Source organism: Nerophis lumbriciformis, linkage group LG01 (genome assembly GCF_033978685.3).
Source record: "Nerophis lumbriciformis linkage group LG01, RoL_Nlum_v2.1, whole genome shotgun sequence".
Lineage (NCBI taxonomy): Eukaryota > Metazoa > Chordata > Actinopteri > Syngnathiformes > Syngnathidae > Nerophis > Nerophis lumbriciformis.
The window spans coordinates 60,807,413-60,829,974 of NC_084548.2; the positions used below are offsets into that span (position 1 = coordinate 60,807,413).

General features: G+C 38.8%; 1 protein-coding gene across 6 annotated transcripts in view; it reads left to right on the forward strand.

Annotated features, from left to right (window-relative positions):
* The window catches only part of LOC133570656 (myelin transcription factor 1-like), a 430,657-nt gene that overhangs the window by 295,989 nt on the left and 112,106 nt on the right, over positions 1 to 22,562 (forward strand). For all 6 annotated transcript variants that reach the window (XM_061923347.2, XM_061923352.2, XM_061923365.2 and 3 more), the window contains one exon: positions 4,688 to 4,794. In XM_061923347.2, coding sequence (XP_061779331.1) covers positions 4,688 to 4,794 — 107 coding nt within the window. The remainder of the gene's footprint in view (positions 1 to 4,687; positions 4,795 to 22,562) is intronic.

Below are 22,562 nucleotides of genomic sequence, written 5' to 3' on the forward strand. Positions count from 1 at the left end.
TGTGTGTGTGTGTATATATATATATATATATTATATATGTGTGTGTGTGTGTATATATATATACAGTACATATTTTTATATATATATATACTGTATATATATATATTTATATATATATATATATATTATATACATATATAAATGTATATATATATATATATATATATATATATATATATATATATATATATATATATATATATATATATATATATATATATTAGAGATGCGCGGATAAGCAATTTATTTCATCCGCAACCGCGTCAGAAAGTCGTCAACCATCCGCCATCCACCCGATGTAACGTTTGATCAGAACTTCACCCGCCCGCCATCCGCCCGTTGTTATATATCTAATATTAATAAAAAATAAAAAAAAAGGGTGAAAACTACGCGAATTGCACCTTGTGCAGACAAGATTTTTCGATCGGACACGGAGGAATTAGCGATGTAAAAGACCACGTTGGGACAAAAAAACACAAGTCTAATGCCGTTGCTAGCGATACAAGTGGAAAACTTTCAACGTTTTTCGTCGCCCAAACAGATTCTTTGGATGTGATGAATGCCGAAGTTTTATTTACGGAGGCAATAATTGAGCATGGACTTCCAATCGCACTGGCTGATCACATGGGACAGTTAATAATGTAATGCAACCTTTAAAAATCATTACGTGGTGATCGCGATCCCAAAAATAAACTTTTCTTGCATGATAATGTCCAGAAAAATTCGCTTTATATTACTATAGAGTCCTTTTAACGAATGAGTTTGATGGTTTATCACAAACCTTAAATGAAATTCCATGGCCACCGTCCTGCTCTCTATATCAACCAGGGTGAGCCCCACCCCTTTCGTGAGCGCACTGCGCGCGGAGTGACCCCTGTTACGCGCCACCGGCAACAGGGGTGGCAAGCAGGTAAGCTGCGCGGGCGGAACGCGCGGAGTGACCCATGTTACGAGCCCCCGGCCACGGGGGTGGCGGGCAGGTAAGCTGCTTACCTGCTGCGCGTGACGCCGGCCGCTGCGAAAGCGGACGAGGCGGGGTGTCGGTGCGGTGGGCGCGGTAGTGACCCTGGACGTGCGTCGGGCCCTTCTCGCGGATTGCCTCAGCTACGGCTCCCGGTGGGGCCCTCTCGGGGGAAGGGGCCTCGGTCCCGGACCCCGGCGAGGCGTCCCTTCTCCGCTCCGTAAAAGTGTCCATCTCTTTTCTTTTTTTTTCTTCTGTTGTGGCATATGCAGCAGGTGCCTGCTCGTTTTTCGTATGTGGGTAACAACATTTAACTATGTATATATATTTCCGAATTGGTTTAACTGCCACCCGCAAAAAAAAAAAAAAAAAAAAAAAAATCTAATTAATCCGTCCGACCCGACCCGCGAGCGGATAAAATCTTATTTTTTTTTATTTCATCCGCCCGATCCGCGGATAATCCGCGGACTCCGCGGTTGTGTCCGCAAACCGCGCATCTCTAATATATATATATATATATATATATATATATATATATATATATATATATATATATATATATATATATAATTTATATATGTATATAATCGGCGGATGGATCTGAAATTGATGTAGAGATTCAAGCCTTGAAAGTAAAGACAAAATAATTTATATTTGACTTATTTTTAACACTTTTATGAGTGAGGCCGTTTTGGGTCCCCAAGAGCTATAGTGTAATTTGTAATTACTTAACATAAAATATTTCACTTTGAAAATTTTTGTTGAAATATTGCATATTTTGAAAACAAGTTTGACGCCCCTCATCGGGAGATTCAAGCCTCAAAAATTAAAATTACTTGAACCACAGTTGTTGTTTTTTAACATTTGCCAAACTTGAAGGGAAGCACTTAAACAAAATCAGTATATCGCAAACAGAAACATTTTAAAATGTCCCCCAAATGCTTTCATTTTCCAGTTGAAAACGTTTGGACTTCCTTAAATTTTAAAATCTATTCACTTATTTTTAGTCGTCGACTTGACAGGATATTCTTCATTTCAGCGTGAATAGTTGTATTTCTCGAGTTTAAACATGTTAATATTGAGAAAATAACTATTCAAACAAGATATTTTAGAAAATCTTGTGTAATTTAAGAGACCTCAATTGAATAGTGCTTGCTTTCAAAATAAAATACTGATTTCTACTTAAAAGTCCTGCTAATTCCTAGCTATAGAAATCTTAATTTAGGATGTTTTACCAAGTGACATAGACGGATAATTTCACTAGTTTTAGTATTTTATTTAGTTTTTTTATTTGTTTATTTGTTTGCAGTGAAGGATATTTGACATTTATGAAGTACCGGTACTCTCAGCTACTTGGCCTCCAAGCTAACAATGCCGCACAGATGCTCGCTTGGCTTCCTTTTCAAAGAAAGAAAAAAAAAAAGGATGTAAAAGACGAAAGGAGAGTTTTCGTGCACGATGTGTGTGTGAAGAGACGGAGATGCAGACCAACAGTATCGCTGATGTCATCACTTTTCACCGAGGGGGGGTGTGGGAAGTTGATAAATAAGCGTTTTTCTGAGGGACGGCTGGGCGTTGTCGAGTTGTGCATGCGAGGGGCAAAGTCGGGACGCCGGGCACCTTACTTCTTCAAATCGGTGCTTTTACTTTGGAAAGCAGTGGAAAGAACCCCCTAACCCTTTCACGGCTAGCTCTGGCCCCTGGAAACGCGGGACCAAGTCGTAGTGGTGGAAATGAGTTAGTACACGCTTAAATATAACAAGACAGTATTCAGAAACTACGTGTGCAATATTCGACTTAGTAAGGTCGTCATCACCAGCAACTTCAAAATAAACTAGACTGACCATACGTCCTCTTTTCCCCGGACATGTCCTCTTTTGCGAGGCTGTCCGGGCGGAGTTTCTTAAATGCCACAAATGTCCGGTATTTTGAGTTAGGGTTGCGTGTGTTTTCAATGTACGTTCAGGGTTAGGAAGGGGTTAAAAACAAAACAAATTGTGAAGGTGTGCACACGCAGCAGCATTCGTGAGGGAGGGGCGGAGACAGAGAGAGCGATATCATGTGCGATACAAGCAGTCCTGCAGCGTGTTTACTTGTGTGTGATATCATGTGCGATACAAGCAGTCCTGCGGAGTGTTTACTTGTGTGGTATCATGTGCGATACAAGCAATCCTGCAGAGTGTTTACTTGTGTGCGATGCAGGCAGTCCTGCAGCATGTTTACTTGTGTGTGATATCACATGTGATACATGCAGTCCTGCGGCGTGTTTACTTGTGTAATATCATGTGTGATACAAGCAGTCCTGCAGAGGGCTTACTTGTGTGTGATATCATGTGCGATACAAGCAGTCCTGCGGAGTGTTTACTTGTGTGATATCATGTGCGATGCAAGCAGTCCTGCAGAGTGTTTACTTCTGTGATATCATGTGCGATACAAGCAGTCCTGCAGCGTGTTTACTTGTGTGCGATACAGGCAGTCCTGCAGCATGTTTACTTGTGTGTGATTTCACATGTGATACATGCAGTCCTGCGGCGTGTTTACTTGTGTAATATCATGTGTGATACAAGCAGTCCTGCAGAGGGTTTACTTGTGTGTGATATCATGTGCGATACAAGCAGTCCTGCGGAGTGTTTACCTGTGTGATATCATGTGCGATACAAGCAGTCCTGCAGAGTGTTTACGTCTGTGATATCATTTGCGATACAAGCAGTCCTGCAGCGTGTTTACTTGTGTGTGATATCACATGTGATACATGCAGTCCTGCGGCGTGTTTACTTGTGTAATATCATGTGTGATACAAGCAGTCCTGCGGAGTGTTTACTTGTGTGATATCATGTGCGATACAAGCAGTCCTGCAGAGTGTTTACGTCTGTGATATCATGTGCGATACAGGCAGTCCTGCAGCGTGTTTACTTGTGTGTGATATCACATGTGATACATGCAGTCCTGCGGCGTGTTTACTTGTGTAATATCATGTGTGATACAAGCAGTCTTGCAGAGGGTTTACTTGTGTGTGATATCATGTGCGATATAAGCAGTCCTGCAGCGTGTTTTACTCCTTATTTTTGACAGCTTGAATATAAGATCAAGAGTGATTACTTCAGTGTGCGCTCAAATCTGAATGTCAGCCTTAAAGCCACAGAAAATGTCAAAGTGGCACCGATAAAAACACACACGTGAGTTACAGCAGAGGAGGAATCGAGTGGGGATTGGGAGTCGGCTTGAATTTTCTCCTGGGTGATCAGGCCAATGAAGTGAGGCGCTATTACCTTAATGAAAAAAAAAAGGGGGAGGAAAAAGAAGACGGCTGATTTATGGATGATTCATTATTTACTGACCATTCATCCCTGGCATCCTCCCCCACTCTCTTACACATGCCGCCTGAAAAGCTCGATAAAAATGCGCAAATTTGATTGATTCTGCTCGTAGACTGACAGAGACCCCAGCTGCGGCACTTAAACGCATGTGCGTGTGTGTGTGTGTGTGTGTGTGTGTGTGTGTGTGTGTGTGTGTGTGTGTGTGTGTGTGTGTGTGTGTTGTTCCTTTAATCATAAAGTGTAGTAAAGTGTCATCACCCCGCCCCCTTAACCTCCTCTTTAGCCACGCCCACTCTTCCAAGCAGCCATCATTTTAAATATGTCTTTTTTTTCTCCCCCCCCCCCCGTCCCCTCCTCCAATTGTAAATCCTGGCCCTGGCCTCCTTCCTCCCTCTTGTCCTTGTACCAGAAAATGAGTTTCGGGGCGAGCTGGTGAACCAGCGGTGGACACGAGGCGAGAGGACCAGCAGCCGCTGTCAGGCCTCCCTGAGACTGCAGAGCCGTCGACCAATCATGGTGAGTGACAAGGCCCCGCAGCAAGCACCTTTTACGCACTCCGCAACTTCATTCTGCTTCCTGGTACGCTTTTTTTCCTCCCTTCCATACCACAATTTCACTCATCCATATCGATACTTATTCGATACCGCGATGAAAATTAATACACTGAACCCACGTCAGGAGAAGGTATGGCTGGGCTGAAAACTGTATCGCAATATAGGTCTTTTATATCGGTTGATATTGATAATTATTGATGATTTTACGACAAATTAAAAAACAAAGGAGCAGGAGAAAAATATATTTTAATAGAAATGCAACTTCATGTGATTATTTGTAAACCCTCAGCTGTCAAGGCAGAAAGGAAAACACTCAAACAATCAATGACCACGTTGCCATGCAATGAATTAGTCTGAATTCTAAGAAAGCACTCTACAAACCATGAAAACACTTTCATCTGATCATGGTTGGCTTCTGAGAAACCGGACTAACACACCTACCGTATTTTATATAAACCGCACCCGCTAAAATTTAGAAGAAAAAAAATAGTTTTCCATATATTAGTCGCACCGGACTATAAGCCTCAGGAATATACGTTGGGAAATGGGTTATTTATACAGGATTATTCTGTAAATGTTTATTTACATACCTTAATTGTTTATTTACATACATTAATTTTCCATATATTAGCCGCACTGGACTATAAGCCTCAGATATATACGTTGGGAAATTAGTTATTTACACAGGAATATTCAGTACATTTTTATTTACATACCTTAATTGTTTATTTACACACCTTAATTTTCCATATATTGGCCGCACTGGACTATAAGCCTCAGATATATACGTTGTGAAATTAGTTATTTACACAGGAATATTCTATAAATGTTTATTTACATACCTTAATTGTTTATTTACATACCTTAATTGTTTATTTACATACCTTAATTTTCCATATATTGGTCGCACTGGACTATAAGCCTCAGATATATACGTTGGGAAATTAGTTATTTACACAGGAATATTCTATAAATGTTTATTTACATACCCTAAATGTTTATTTACATACATACATTTTCCATATATTAGCCGCACTGGACTATAAGCCTCAGATATATACGTTGCAAAATTAGTTATTTACACAGGAATATTCAGTACATTTTTATTTACATACCTTAATTGTTTATTTACATACCTTAATTTTCCATATATTGGCCGCACTGGACTATAAGCCTCAGATATATACGTTGTGAAATTAGTTATTTACACAGGAATATTCTATAAATGTTTATTTACATACCTTAATAGTTTATTTACATACCTTAATTGTTTATTTGCATACCTTGATTGTTTATTTACATACCTTAATTTTCCATATATTGGTTGCACTGGACTATAAGCCTCAGATATATACGTTGTGAAATTAGTTATTTACACAGGAATATTCTATAAATGTTTATTTACATACCTTAATTGTTTATTTACATACCTTAATTGTTTATTTACATACCTTAATTTTCCATATATTGGTCGCACTGGACTATAAGCCTCAGATATATACGTTGGGAAATTAGTTATTTACACAGGAATATTCTATAAATGTTTATTTACATACCTTAATTATTTATTTGCATACATACATTTTCCATATATTAGCCGCACTGGACTATAAGCCTCAGATATATACGTTGGAAAATTAGTTATTTACACAGGAATATTCAGTAAATTTTTATTTACATACCTTAATTGTTTATTTACTTACCTTAATTTTCCATATATTGGTCGCACTGGACTATAAGCCTCAGATATATACGTTGGGAAATTAGTTATTTACACAGGAATATTCTATAAATGTTTATTTACATACTTTAATTGTTTATTTACATACCTTAATTGTTTATTTACATACCTTAATTGTTTATTTACATACCTTAATTGTTTATTTACATACCTTAATTTTCCATATATTGGTCGCACTGGACTATAAGCCTCAGATATATACGTTTGGAAATTAGTTATTTACACAGGAATATTCTATAAATGTTTATTTACATACCTTAATTGTTTATTTACATACATACATTTTCCATATATTAGCCGCACTGGACTATAAGCCTCAGATATATATGTTGGAAAATTAGTTATTTACACAGGGATATTCAGTAAATTTTTATTTACATACCTTAATTGTTTATTTACTTACCTTAATTTTCCATCTATTAGCCGCACTGGACTATAAGCCTCAGATATATACGTTGGGAAATAAGTTATTTACACAGGAATATTCTGTAAATGTTTATTTACATACCTTAATTGTTTATTTACATACCTTAATTTTCCATATTTTGGTCGCACTGGACTATAAGCCTCAGATATATACGTTGTGAAATTAGTTATTTACACAGGAATATTCTATAAATGTTTATTTACATACCTTAATTGTTTATTTACATACCTTAATTGTTTATTTACGTGCATACATTTTCCATCTATTAGCCGCACTGGACTATAAGCCTCAGATATATACGTTGGGAAATTAGTTATTTACACAGGAATATTCAGTAAATTTTTATTTACATACCTTAATTGTTTATTTACTTACCTTCATTTTCCATATATTGGTCGCACTAGACTATAAGCCTCAGATATATATGTTGTGAAATTAGTTATTTACCGGTACACAGGAATATTCTATAAATGTTTATTTACATACCTTAATTGTTTATTTACATACCATCATTTTCCACATCTTAGCCACACTGCACTATAAGCCGCAGATGTATACATTGGGAAATTAGTTATGTAAAAAGGAATATTCTGTAAATGTTTACAAACCCTGTTTCCATATGAGTTGAGAAATTGTGTTAGATGTAAATATAAACGGAATACAATGATTTGCAAATCCTTTTCAACCCATATTCAATTGAATGCACTACCAAGACAAGATATTTGATGTTCAAACTCATAAACTTTTTTTTTTTTTTGCAAATAATAATTAACTTAGAATTTCATGGCTGCAACACGTGCCAAAGTAGTTGGGAAAGGGCATGTTCACCACTGTGTTACATGGCCTTTCCTTTTAACAACACTCAGTAAAGGTCTGGGAACTGAGGAGACACATTTTTTAAGCTTCTCAGGTGGAATTCTTTCCCATTCTTGCTTGATGTACAGCTTAAGTTGTTCAACAGTTCGGGGGTCTCCATTGTGGTATTTTAGGCTTCATAATGCGCCACACATTTTCAATGGGAGACAGGTCTGGACTACAGGCAGGCCAGTCTAGTACCCTTACTCTTTTACTATGAAGCCACGTTGATGTAACACGTGGCTTGGCATTGTCTTGCTGAAATAAGCAGGGGCGTCCATGGTAACGTTGCTTGGATGGCAACATATGTTGCTCCAAAACCTGTATGTACCTTTCAGCATTAATGGCGCTTTCACAGATGTGTAAGTTACCCATGTCTTGGGCACTAATATACCCCCATACCATCACAGATGCTGGCTTTTCAACTTTGCGCCTTTAACAATCCGGATGGTTCTTTTCCTCTTTGGTCCGGAGGACACGACGTCCACAGTTTCCAAAAACAATTTGAAATGTGAACTCGTCAGACCACAGAACACTTTTCCACTTTGTATCAGTCCATCTTAGATGAGCTCAGGCCCAGCGAAGCCGACGGCGTTTCTGGGTGTTGTTGATAAACGGTTTTCGCCTTGCATAGGAGAGTTTTAACTTGCACTTACAGATGTAGCGACCAACTGTAGTTACTGACAGTGGGTTTCTGAAGTGTTCCTGAGCCCATGTGGTGATATCCTTTACACACTGATGTCGCTTGTTGATGCAGTACAGCCTGAGGGATCGAAGGTCACGGGCTTAGCTGCTTACGTGCAGTGATTTCTCCAGATTCTCTGAACCCTTTGATGATATTACGGACCGTAGATGGTGAAATCCCTAAATTCCTTGCACTAGCTGGTTGAGAAAGTTTTTTCTTAAACTGTTCAACAATTTGCTCACACATTTGTTGACTAAAGTGGTGACCCTCGCCCCATCCTTGTTTGTGAATGACTGAGCATTTCATGGAATCTACTTTTATACCCAATCATGGCACCCACCTGTTCCCAATTTGCCTGTTCACCTGTGGGATGTTCCAATTAAGTGTTTGATGAGCATTCCTCAACTTTATCAGTATGTATTGCCACCTTTTCTAACTTCTTTGTCACATGTTGCTGGCATCAAATTCTAAAGTTAATGATTATTTGCAAAAAAAAAAAAATGTTTATCAGTTTGAACATCAAATATCTTGTCTTTGTAGCATATTCAACTGAATATGGGTTGAAAATGATTTGTAAATCATTGTATTCCGTTTATATTTACATCTAACACAATTTCCCAACTCATATGGAAACTGGGTTTGTATTTACAAACCTTAATTGTTTATTTACATACTTAAATTTTCCATATATTAGCCCCACTGGACTATAAGCCACAGATACAGGATATACATTGGGAAATTAGTTATTTACACAGGAATATTCAGTATTTTTTTATTTACATACCTTAATTGTTTATTTACATACCTTAATTTTCCGTGTATTAGCCGCACTGGACTATAAGCCTCAGCTATATACGTTGGGAAATTAGTTATTTATAAATTATAAATTTATTTATTTATTTACAGAATCAGTGTGACACAGTCAGACTGATTTGCAGGTGTGTCATTTGTTGTGAGTTTATGCACTGTGTTGGTTTTGTTCTTTGAACAAGGTGATGTTCATGCACGGTTCATTTTGTGCACCAGTAAAAAAACATTGTAACACTTTAGTATGGGGAACATATTCACCATTAATTAGTTGCTTATTAACATGCAAATGAGTAACATATTGGCTCTTAAGTACTTATTAATGCCTTATTCGGCATGGCCTTATTATAACCCTAACCCTCTAACCCTGGCCCTAACCTTCTAACCCTAACCAAATAACTCTAAATTAAGTCTTTGTTACTTTGAAAAAAAACATTTTATTTTTCACCAAAGAAGGGTTCGGTGAATGCGCATATGAAACTGGTGGGGTTCGGTACCTCCAACAAGGTTAAGAACCACTGCATTAGAGAGAGTGCATGGACACTGGGACTTCCCACAAAGGTGTGGAAATATTGAAAAATATTATATACTGAAAATTCCATGCACTAATTTAGTGCATGGAAACCTGGTCAGTGTCGACAAAATGGTAAAAATCACATTGAACACTTAACAATAAGCTCTTAATAGTCAATAGATATGTAAGAAATGCTTCATAAAGTGTAAGAAAAGTGTGAAAATGAAACCCGACTAAAAGGGTTCACAAAGATTGTTAGACACTAAGTATTCATTTAGCTGCTGTGCAACAAATTTTTTTGAGGATTTCAGAGATAAAGGGGAGGTGCGACACCAGCCGGTAGTTTAGCAGGACGTCAGCATCGAGCTTGTGTCTTTTAAGCAGAGGATGAATAAATGAAAACATGTAAACATAGAGAAACCTGAGAAGAACTATTTTCTGCAGGTTTAGTAGGCAGGAAGTTACAGCTGTGCTCTAAAAGGTGAGCGTGGGAATTTTGTGGTTTTAGCGCTCTTGCCTTGCATCATATACAGACCACATTGGTCTGACTACAATCCCTTTTGAAAAAAATCCAAAAACCTGTCCAGGTGACTTTTACTCTTTTATCCGCCATTTCTTCATTTTGACTTTCTCTTCTCACTCCATGCAAAGAATCAACCACACTTGATAGTTGGTACTTTGTTCGTGCAACCAACTTTGCTTCCACACTTCCGCTTTCTTCCCACCAAGAAGAAAAAAAAATATATATCCAAATTTTATCTAACACATTTTTTATTGATATCGATTACATGTCTATCGCGATATTTATTGATATCAGTTTATCAACCAGGCCAATAAGATGGTGTAATAAATGTGAGGTATTTAATGTTACATATCATTTTTGAACACAATAAAGCGACTAGTAAACAAAAACTAGTAATGGCTCCTATTTAAATCATTTGGGTTTGCCCTCAAAGCCTTCCTGTATCGGATATTTACTCCCTCACTTTGTAAACAACAACAAAAACCACCAACAAATGTGCAATAATAAGAACATGAAAATGAAAAGTATCAATCAAATCACTTTAATATCGTTTATATACCGATACTATACTAGGTATCGATACTATCGACATCTTGACGGATCTCCCCTACTTTATGTTGAAGCTTTAGCGGTTAGCTTCTTGTGTTGTCCCGTTAGGTGTGTGTGTAACAATTTTAGCCATTTCTTCTCTTCTAGTCCTTCAGTGATAACGTTACTTGGAAGAAACATTTTATCTGGGGGGGGGAAAGAAAAGTTAATCTGAGGCTGAGTTGACTTGAAACGGTTTAATGTTGCACTTTTTGTATGTAGAAGAAAAGTTTTGTCATTTGATTTAATCAGAGCAACAACTTGAAGCAGTTTAATGTTGCACTTTATATGTGGAAATGTTGCACTTTATTTGCAGAAAGGTTTTGTTAAGAAACCAATTCTGAGCCTTATCCTATTTAGTTTTTATTTTATATATGTTGACTGCATTAACCCTGGCAATCGACCCCGTGTGTATATGTATGTTATTTTTATGATAAAAGTAGAGATGCTTTAAAATGTAATATCGGAAATTATCGGTATCGTTTTTTTTTTAATCGGTATCGTTTTTTTTGTTTTGTTTTGTTTTAATTAAATCAACATAAAAAACACAAGATACACGTACAATTAGTGCACCAACCCAAAAAACCTCCCTCCCCCATTCACACTCATTCACACAAAAGGGTTGTTTCTTTCTGTTATTAATATTCTGGTTCCTACATTATATATCAATATATATCAATACAGTCTGCAAGGGATACAGTCCGTAAGCACACATGATTGTGCGTGCTGCTGGTCCACTAATAGTACTAACCTTTAACAGTTAATTTTACTCATTTTCATTAATTACTAGTTTCTATGTAACTGTTGTTATATTGTTTTACTTTCTTTTTTATTCAAGAATTTTTTTTAAATTTATTTATCTTATTTTATTTTATTGATATTTTAAAAAAGGACCTTATCTTCACCATACCTGGTTGTCCAAATTAGGCATAATAATGTGTTAAAGGCCTACTGAAATGCGATTTTCTTATTTAAACGGGAATAGCAGGTCCATTCTATGTGTCATACTTGATCATTTCGCGATATTGCCATATTTTTGCTGAAAGGATTTAGTAGAGAACATCGACGATAAAGTTTGCAACTTTTGGTCGCTGATAAAAAAGCCTTGCCTGTACCGGAAGTAGCAGACGATATGCGCGTGACGTCACAGGTTGTGGAGCTCCTCACATCTGCACATTGTTTACAATCATGGCCACCAGCAGCGAGAGCGATTCGGACCAAGAAAGCGACGATTTCCCCATTAATTTGAGCGAGGATGAAAGATTTGTGGATGAGGAAAGTGAGAGTGAAGGACTAGAGGGCAGTGGGAGCGATTCAGATAGGGAAGATGCTGTGAGAGGCGGGTGGGACCTGATATTCAGCTGGGAAAGACTAAAACAGTAAATAAACACAAGACATATATATACTCTATTAGCCACAACACAACCAGGCTTATATTTAATATGCCATAAATTAATCCCGCATAACAAACACCTCCCCCCTCCCGTCCATATAACCCGCCAATACAACTCAAAACACCTGCACAACACACTCAATCCCACAGCCCAAAGTACCGTTCACCTCCCCAAAGTTCATACAGCACATATATTTCCCCAAAGTCCCCAAAGTTACGTACGTCACATGCACATAGCGGCACGCATGTACGGGCAAGCGATCAAATGTTTGGAAGCCGCAGTTGCATGCGTACTCACGGTACCGTGTCTGCCTATCCAACTCAAAGTCCTCCTGGTAAGAGTCTCTGTTGTCCCAGTTCTCCACAGGCCAATGGTAAAGCTTGACTGTGCATTCAACGGCGGGGGTGCGTTATCCGGTACAACACCTGCCGCAATACACCGCTTCCCACCTACAGCTTTCTTCTTTGCTGTCTGAACAAATTACAAAAGATTCACCAACACAGATGTCCAGAATACTGTGGAATTTTGCGATGAAAACAGACGACTTAATAGCTGGCCACCATGCTGTCCCAAAATGTCCTCTACAATCCGTGACGTCACGCGCAGGCGTCATCATACCGAGACGTTTTCAGCAGGATATTTCGCGCAAAATTTAAAATTGCACTTTAGTAAGCTAACCCGGCCGTATTGGCATGTGTTGCAATGTTAAGATTTCATCATTGATATATAAACTATCAGACTGTGTTGTCGGTAGTAGTGGGTTTCAGTAGGCCTTTAATTCCACGACTGTATACATCAGTATAAGTTTATATAAGTATCGGTTGATATCGGTACCGGTAATTAAAAAGTTGGACAATATCGGAATATCGGATATCGGCAAAAAGCCATTATCGGACATCCCTGGTTAAAAGGATAAAGCCATTGTTTACAAATTTTGGTAAATAAATAACCAGAAAATGTATATTTTGTTTTTTTCTGACCGTACCGAAAATGAACCAAACCGTGACCTCTAAACCGAGGTACGTACCGAACCGAAATGTTTGTGTACCGTTACACCCTTACTATTTTGTAAGGACACAATTGCAATAATAAACATATGTTTAATGTACCCTAAGATTTTTTGTTAAATTAAGTCAATACTGACATTTTTTAGCGGTACCCTTTATTTAGAAAAGTATCTAAAAGTATCGCAAAATATTTCAAAATATTGGTATCGGGACAACCCTAGTTGGTACTATCTGTCACTTCCTGCGTTGCTCAGTTACCAGAGAGCGAGTGCCTTTGTTCGTGCAACCAAACTTGCTTCCATACTTTCTTCCCATGAAGAAAAAAAAAATTATCAAACGTCTTATTGAACGCGTTTTTTTTTTTTTTTTTTTTTTTTTAATTGATATGGATTACATGTCCATGGCGATATATATTGATATCACCAAAGGTCCTGCAGGGCCACGCCCATCCTGGGCTGCAACCCGCTTGCTCACTTTATCTCAGCTCAGCGCTTTGCCTCTGCTGAGTGCACTTTCTTTGCCACAGCATTTTTGTTTGTTTGTTATTGTGCTGAAACGCAACGAAAACGTCAAAAGGACGGCCTTGAGCTCCTCTTCCACGGATCAGCAGAAAAGAATCCCCCCGTCCTAAAAGCAAACCCCCCCCCGCCCCCCTGAGCGGACGGTTGCGAGGTTATTTCCGGGAGCATGACAACCGATGACGGCACACAACAAAGACGTGGAGGGTCTGAGGAGTAGCGTGGAGGAGATATGGGTGGGTGGCTGATGGGGGCGGCGAGGGGGTTGGTGAAGGGGGAGGGCCGTGTCCCCCTGGGCCCAGTAAAAGTAGTTTTGCTCCCCCCATGATGGCTCAGGTTCATCTCAGAAGATGACATTTATTGATTTGGCTTGATTTCTGCTGCTGGGGGAGCAGAGGAGGGAAGGAAGCCCCTCCCCCCTGCATGGCAGCTGTCACAATAAAAGCACCTCATCAGAGGACACGTCGTCGTCATCGTCAGGCGCGCAGGTCGCTGGATGTTGTGGTCTTTGAATTTTCTTGTCATCAGTGGGATTTGAGAAACACAAACTTTTTGGTTCATTTTAGGTTCTTATCTGTACTGCAAAGTATACATTTGAATGACAATAAAAGGAAGTCTTAAGTAGAAGTTTTATTTTGAAAAAGAAAAACTGTTGGTTCATTTGCGTTTTATTTTGAAAAACAGATCGTTTTCATTGAAAACTATACAAGCAGTCCTGCAGCGTGTTCACTTGTGTGTGATATCATGTGCAATGCAAGCAGTCCTGCAGTGTGTTTACTCGTGTGTGATATTATGTGCGATACAAGCGGTCCTACAGCGTGTTTACTTGTGTGTGATATCATGTGCGACACAAGCAAAGCAGTCCTGCAGCGTGTTTACGTGTGTGTGATGTCATGTGCGATACGAGCAGTCCTGCAGCGTGTTTACTTGTATATGATATTGTGTGCGATACAAGAAGTCCTGCAGCAAGTTCACCTGTGTATGATACCGTGTGCGATACAAGCAGTTTTGCAGTGTTTACTTGTGTGTGATATCTTGTGCGATACAAGCAGTCCTGCAGCGTGTTTACATGTGTGTGATATCATGTGCGATACAAGCAGTCCTGTAGTGTGTTTACTTGTGTGTGATATCATGTGCAATACAAGCAGTCTTGCAGCATGTTTACCTGTGTGTGATATAATGTGCAATACAAACAGTCCTGCAGCCTGTTCACTTGTGTGCAATATCATGCGCGATACAAGCAGTCCTGCAGAGTGTTTACTTGTGTGTGATATCATGTGCGATACAAGCAGTCGTGCAGCGTGTTTACTTGTGTTTGATATCATGTGCAATACAAGCAGTCCTGCAGCCTGTTTACTTGTGTGCGATATCATGCGCGCTACAAGCAGTCCTGCAGAGCGTTTACTTGTGTGCGATATCATGTGCGATGCAAGCAGTCCTGCAGAGTGTTTACTTGTGTGTGATGTCATGTGCGATACAAGCAGTCCTGCAGCGTGTTTACTTGTGTGTGCTATCATTTGCGATACAAGCAGTCCTGCAGCATGTTTACCTGTGTGTGATATCATGTGCAATACAAGCAGTCCTGCAGCCTGTTAACTTATGTGCGATATAATGTGCGATACAAGCAGTCTTGCAGCATGTTTACTTGCGTGTGATACAATGTGCGATACAAGCAGTCCTGCAGAGTGTTTACTTGTGTGTGGTATCATGTGCGATACAAGCAGTCCTGCAGCGCGTTTACTTGTGTGTGATATCATTTGCGATACAAGCAGTCCTGCAGCATGTTTACCTGTGTGTGATAGCATGTGCAATACAAGCAGTCCTGCAGCCTGTTAACTTATCTGCGATATAATGTGCGATACAAGCAGTCCTGCAGCGTGTTTACTTGCGTTTGATATAATGTGCGATACAAGCAGTCCTGCAAAGTGTTTACTTGTGTGTGATATCACGTGCGATGCAAGCAGTCCTGCAGCGTGTTTACTTGTGTGCGATATCATGTGTGATACAAGCAGTCCTGCAGAGTGTTTACTTGTGTGTGATATCATGTGCGATACAAGCAGTCCTTCAGCGTGTTTACTTGTGTGCGATATCATGTGCGATACAATCAGTCCTGCAGAGTGTTTACTTGTGTGTGATTTCACGTGCGATACAAGCAGTCCTGCAGCGTGTTTACTTGTGTGCGATATCATGTGTGATACAATCAGTCCTGCAGCCTGTTAACTTATGTGCGATATAATGTGCGATACAAGCAGTCCTGCAGCGTGTTTACTTGCGTGTGATATAATGTGTGATACAAGCAGTCTTGCAGAGTGTATACTTGTGTGTGATATCACGTGCGATGCAAGCAGTCCTGCAGCGTGTTTACTTGTGTGTGATATCACGTGTGATACAAGCAGTCCTGCAGAGTGTTTACTTGTGTGTGATGTCATGTGCGATACAAGCAGTCCTTCAGCGTGTTTACTTGTGTGCGATATCATGTGCAATACAAGCAGTCCTACAGAGTGTTTACTTGTGCAAAGCTGGACAGCCAGTTAACATCTAAATGTCCTCCAATAAACACAAAATGGTATTATATTTTACTAAAATCATTTACAAAAGGTAAACATGCTAATTGGAGCTAGAAGCTACACAACAGCTAAGCACACGATAGCACACAAGCTAGACATAGGAAATAATCATTTAACAATAAAAAGTGGCATTTGTCAACAAGTATCAAATAAATATGGTTGCATATTACTTACACATACAAAGTCTCCGAGGCAGAATAAGAAAGTATCCAGTAACAAACGTGTCCGCATCATTCAACTTACTGCATCATGAGCTTGACTTCATGAATTACGGTCGACCAAAAAAAAAAAAAAAAAAAAAAAAAAAGACCTCTCCACTTCAACCTAAAGACAGCCTAGGTGAATTCCAGACGTTTCATAACAATTAGCTTAGTTTTTACATAACTACCATTGTTCTCCTTGTTTGACTCATTTCACTCGTTTCAACCTTTTTTTTTTTTTTAACAAAGTATGTACGATTCCTGACGATATCACGTCTGGTCAGTATCGGCCAGTAGTCAGGAAAGTTGTATCGGGACACTCCCACTGTTTATTCAGTCCATCCAGTAATGCTTGTTTGTAATCATAATTTGATAGCGCGTGTGTGTGTGTGTGGGGGTGTGTGTGGGTGCAGGTGGGGGGAGGGGGGTGGGCTATTAGGAAAAAGCACTTAGTTCCCAATATGGACAATAAAGGGCGACTAGTTTGGCCTTGGTTGTGTTTTTCTTGTTCATACAGAAAGCGAGAAGCACGCTGCCCCTCCCCCCCGCCCCCTGCTCCATGCTGCTCTTGTGTGAATTATTCAAATGAAAACCATGAATAGGCTTGCCGCGCACTAATCCAACATGGTGGTCAGCCTGCGGAGGAAAAGTGCGAAGAGCACCTTTTTTTTTTTTTTTTTTTTTTTTTTTGTTAATTGGCAGCTGCCGCCTCGCAGATTTTTTCTCGTGATGTCGACCCCTTCCGTCGTCGGTGCCGGCGACTCCTGGCGAGCGTGGTGTAAAAAGCCCAAATGAAAGAAAAGCGTCATTAACGTGAGGCGAGAGACGAGGGGTGACCTTCTCTCTGAAGTCATCGTCGTCGTCGTCCCCCCCAGCCAGACATTTCCATAAAGCAGAGTCCTCCCACGCCATGAGCCGGAAGGGATGAGCTGCTATTCTACCTGCTGCCTTTCATTCGCGTACAACAATCTCATCTGTGTCAATTCACATAAAGTCTCTTTGATGCACACATAATGATTAAAAAATAGATACATTCAATAAAATAATGGATACATTAAATGTACAATATTAAGAAAATAACGATACAAAATAAATAAATACATTTGATAAAATAATGCTCAAATATTACATGTATATTATTGAAAAATATTGATAAAAAGTAAATAAATACATTTGATAAAATAATGCACAAATATTACATGTATATTATTGAAAAATAATGATAAAAATAAATAAACTAAATAAAATAATGCACAAATATTACATATACACTGTAAAAAAAATTCTATTTTTATGGTTAATTTACTCTGAATTTCTACTGTAATTTTTGTATTTTTTTTAAATAGTTTATAAAACTGTAGAATTGAAGACATTATCTGTAAATAAACAATCCGCCTGTTATTTTAAGTAATATGCCAGTAATGACAAACTATGTATATTTCTATTTTTGTTTTACAGAAAAATACCAAATTAATTATACATAGCATTTTCTGTTTTCTTAAATTACTTTCAAATTCATGTAAAATTACAGTAATTATCTTTCATTGAATATGTAGCTTGTTATATAAAAGTTTATGTCCATACTAACAATCTAACTAGAATAAAGGTATTTTTCTGCAGAACTGTTTGCATCGTCACTTTATTAAAGGTGGTTGAACTTAATAATTTAGTAAAAATCTGTAAAATTACGATATTTTTCCACAAAACGTTTCATGAAAATTTCTGTAAATATAATGTTTTTGATCATTATTTGGTTTACAATGTTTTACTTTAATTTTATGGTTTTCGTTTGGCAGCCGTAGCTGCCAGTAGATGACCGTTTTTTTTACAGATTTTTTTTTACAGTGTATATTTCTGAAAAATAATGATAAAAAATAAACTAAATAAAATAATGCACAAATACTACATATATATTATTGAAAAATAATAATACAAAATAAAAAAATAAACTGAATTAAATAATGCACACATATTAAAAAATACATTAAATAATGCACCCATATTACATAGATTATTATAAATTATAATAACAAATATATAAAAATAATGCACACATATTAAAATATTAAATATGATTGAAAAATAATAACAAATAAATACATGTATTAAAATAATGCACAAATATTACATGTATATTATTGAAAAATAATGATCAAAAATAAATACAATAATGCACAGAAATGTCATATATATTTCTGAAAAATAATGATAACAAATAAATAAACTAAATAAAAATGCACAAATACTACATACATGTTATGGGAAAATAATAATACAAAATAAATAAATAAACTGAATTAAATAATGCACCAATATTACATAGATTATTATACATTATAATAAAAAATAAATAAAAATAATGCACACATATTAAATATTATTTAAAAATAATAACAAATAAATAAATGTATTAAAATAATGCACACATTTTGTGTGTGGAGGGGGGTGCGGGGGTGATGTATGCGAGAGGCGGGCTTTTCAAACGCAGGAAGAGCATCAGCTGACGATTTGCTCCCACTCGCCGTGACTTTGAGCACTTCCACGTTTAATGAGAGGGAATGGAGACGAGGGACGGGAAGAAGAGGGAGGACGTGCTTACCAATTGAAATGTGCGTTGCCATGGTAACACAAACATGAAAGCAGCAGCAGGCACTCTTTGCTGATGACTGATAAGTGTAAGCAGGAGTGTTGTGCTCTTTAATTCCTATTTACACACTTTTTCACCTCATCTTCTCTCGCCCACCCAATATTCATCTGATACGATATCAGCATGAATTATTGTGCCTACTTGTATTATTTTGTGATAACGTTGCGCAATATATAAATTATGTAGATTTAGTTTTTAATACTCACATGGTGATCATACATGTTGATGTTGAAGGAACACTTAACTTGCTGCTTGGTGGTAGGTAAACTACGTTCCTTACAAGTAGCTTTATCACTGGAGTTTGACAACTCGCTAAACATGCCACGCTAAACACCAAAGGAGGATGCAATAAGCCATTCTAACCGCTAAGCAAGCGCTCTTGAATGTAAACAAGGTTATAGGCGTGGCGCAGTGGAAGAGTGGCCGTGCGCGACCCGAGGGTCCCTGGTTCAATCCCCACCTAGTACCAACCTCGTCATGTCCGTTGTGTCCTGAGCAAGACACTTCACCCTTGCTCCTGATGGGTGCTGGTTAGCGCCTTGCATGGCAGCTCCCTCCATCAGCGTGTGAATGTGTGTGTGAATGGGTAAATGTGGAAGTAGTGTCAAAGCGCTTTGAGTACCTTGAAGGTAGAAAAGCGCTATACAAGTACAACCCATTTATCATTATTTATTATAGTTGCATATTACTTACACATACAAAGTCTCCAAGACAGTATTTGAAAGTATCCAGTAACAAACGTCTCCGCATCATTCAACTTACTGCATCATGAGCTTAACTTCATGAGTTATGGTGGCCAAAATTATTTAGCGTACCGATAAAAATATTGACAGTAATGATACCAAGTATTGTATCATTATATGGTAGATACTCAAGTGATTAGATCATTGTTTTTCATTATCACACAACCGTTTTTCGTCGTTTTTGTTATTATATACAAATTCAAGACACAATTGAATGGATACTGGAGGACTTTAAGGGCAAAAACCAAATGACTTAAATCAGAGGCAATAGTAGTTTTTTTATGTTTAGTTATTAGTAAGTTGAGTGATGCGGACACGTTTGTTACTGGATACGTTCTAATACGCTTCTGCCTTGGAAACTTTGTATGTGTAAGTAATATGTAACTAGTTATTTGATACTTGTTTTATTGTTCAATGATTATTACCTATGTCTGGCTTGTGAGCTATTGTGTGCTTAGCTGTTGTGTAGCTGCTAGCTCCTAGTAGCCTAAAGCCTAGCATGTTTACCTTTTGTAAATTACTTTAGTAAAATAGAATAACTTTTGTGTTTATAAGAAGACATTTAGATGTTGACTGTCTGTCCAGTTTTACACAAATAAACACTCTGCAGGACTTCTTGTATCGCACATGTTATCACACAAGTAAACACGCTGTAGGACTGCTTGCATTGCACATGATATCACACACAAGTAAACGCACTGCACGACTGCTTGTATCGCACATGTTATCACGCAAGTAAACACGCTGCAGGACTGCTCGTATCGCACATGATATCGCACACAGGTAAACACGCTGCAGGACTGCTTGTATCGCACAGGATATTGCACACAAGTAAACACACTGCAGGACTGCTTGTATCGCACATGTTATCACACAAGTAAACACGTTACAGGACTGCTCGTATCGCACATGATATCGCACACAGGTAAACACGCTGCAGGACTGCTTGTATTGCACAGGATATCGCACACAAGTAAACACTGCAGGACTGCTTGTATCGCAAATGTTATCACACAAGTAAACACGCTATAGGACTGCTTGTATCGCACATGATATCACACATAAGTAAACACACTACAGGACTGCTTGTATCGCATATGTTATCACACGAGTAAACACGCTGCAAGACTGCTTGTATCGCACATGATATCACACACGAGTAAACACGCTGCAGGACTGCTTGTATCGCACATGAAATCACACACAAGTAAACACGCTGCAGGACTGCTTGCTTGCACATGATATCACACACAGGTAAACACGCTGCAGGACTGCTTGTATCGCACTTGATATCACACATAAGTAAACACACTACAGGACTGCTTGTATCGCATATGTTGTCACACGAGTAAACACGCTGCAAGACTGCTTGTATCGCACATGATATCACACACGAGTAAACACGCTGCAGGACTGCTTGTATCGCACATGAAATCACACACAAGTAAACACACTGCAGGACTGCTTGCATTGCACATGATATCGCACATAGGTAAACATGCTGCAGGACTGCTTGTATCGCACATGATATCACACACGCAACTGAACACGCTGCAGGACTGCTTGTATTGCACATTATATCACACACACACAAGTGAACATGCTGCAGGACGGCTTGTATTGCACATGATCTTGCACACAAGTAAACACGCTGCATGACTTCTTGTATCGCACATGATATCACACACAAGTAAAACGCTGCAGGACTGCTTGTATCGCACATGGTATCGCACAAGTAAACATGCTGCATGACTGCTTGTATCGCACATGGTATCACACACAAGTAAACACGCTGCAAGACTGCTTGTATCGCACATGATATAGCACATTTTACATGCCAGCGCACGTACAATACGATACTTGTTGTTTGCTGATATCAGACTGATGCCAGTATTGCATGGGGACGTTTGATATCTTTTTGGTTCGGACTGTATCCACTGTCATCTGGTTCAGCAAGGTGACTGGAGGCGTGCACAGAGCGGCACATTAACGCGCGAGAGAGTGACAAGAAGTCTTCACACTGCACTCTTCTTCCACGTCACTAGTGGGGCGCAGAAGGAGCCCACTCCCTGGTTCAGGCAGGGGTACAAAGGCGCCACTTGTTGCACGCTAACTTCCACCAAGCCTGCTCTCAGAGTTGCAGACAGCAGGAACAGGAAGGGGAGGGGTTTCCTCTGCCTGCACCTGTACCTCCATGAATGGAGCGAACCCCCCCGCGTGAAAAACAACAACAGCAGCATGCTTGGTCTTCCCCTCGTCCCTCCTTTTCATCATCTCAGCAGGAAGGGCTGTGTGCCAAAGACAGGGAGAGAAACAGGGCCCTTGTGTGGCCCTTGTGTGGCCCTGCCAGCTCCACGACACAAAGCAGTCAAGTGCCCGGCTGGGGGCGGGGGGGAAATACCTAAAAATACCTATTTTATCTCATCATAATTATAACTATTTTATCTCATCACAATTATAACTATTTTACCTCATCATACTTATAACTATTTTATTTCATCATATTTATAACTA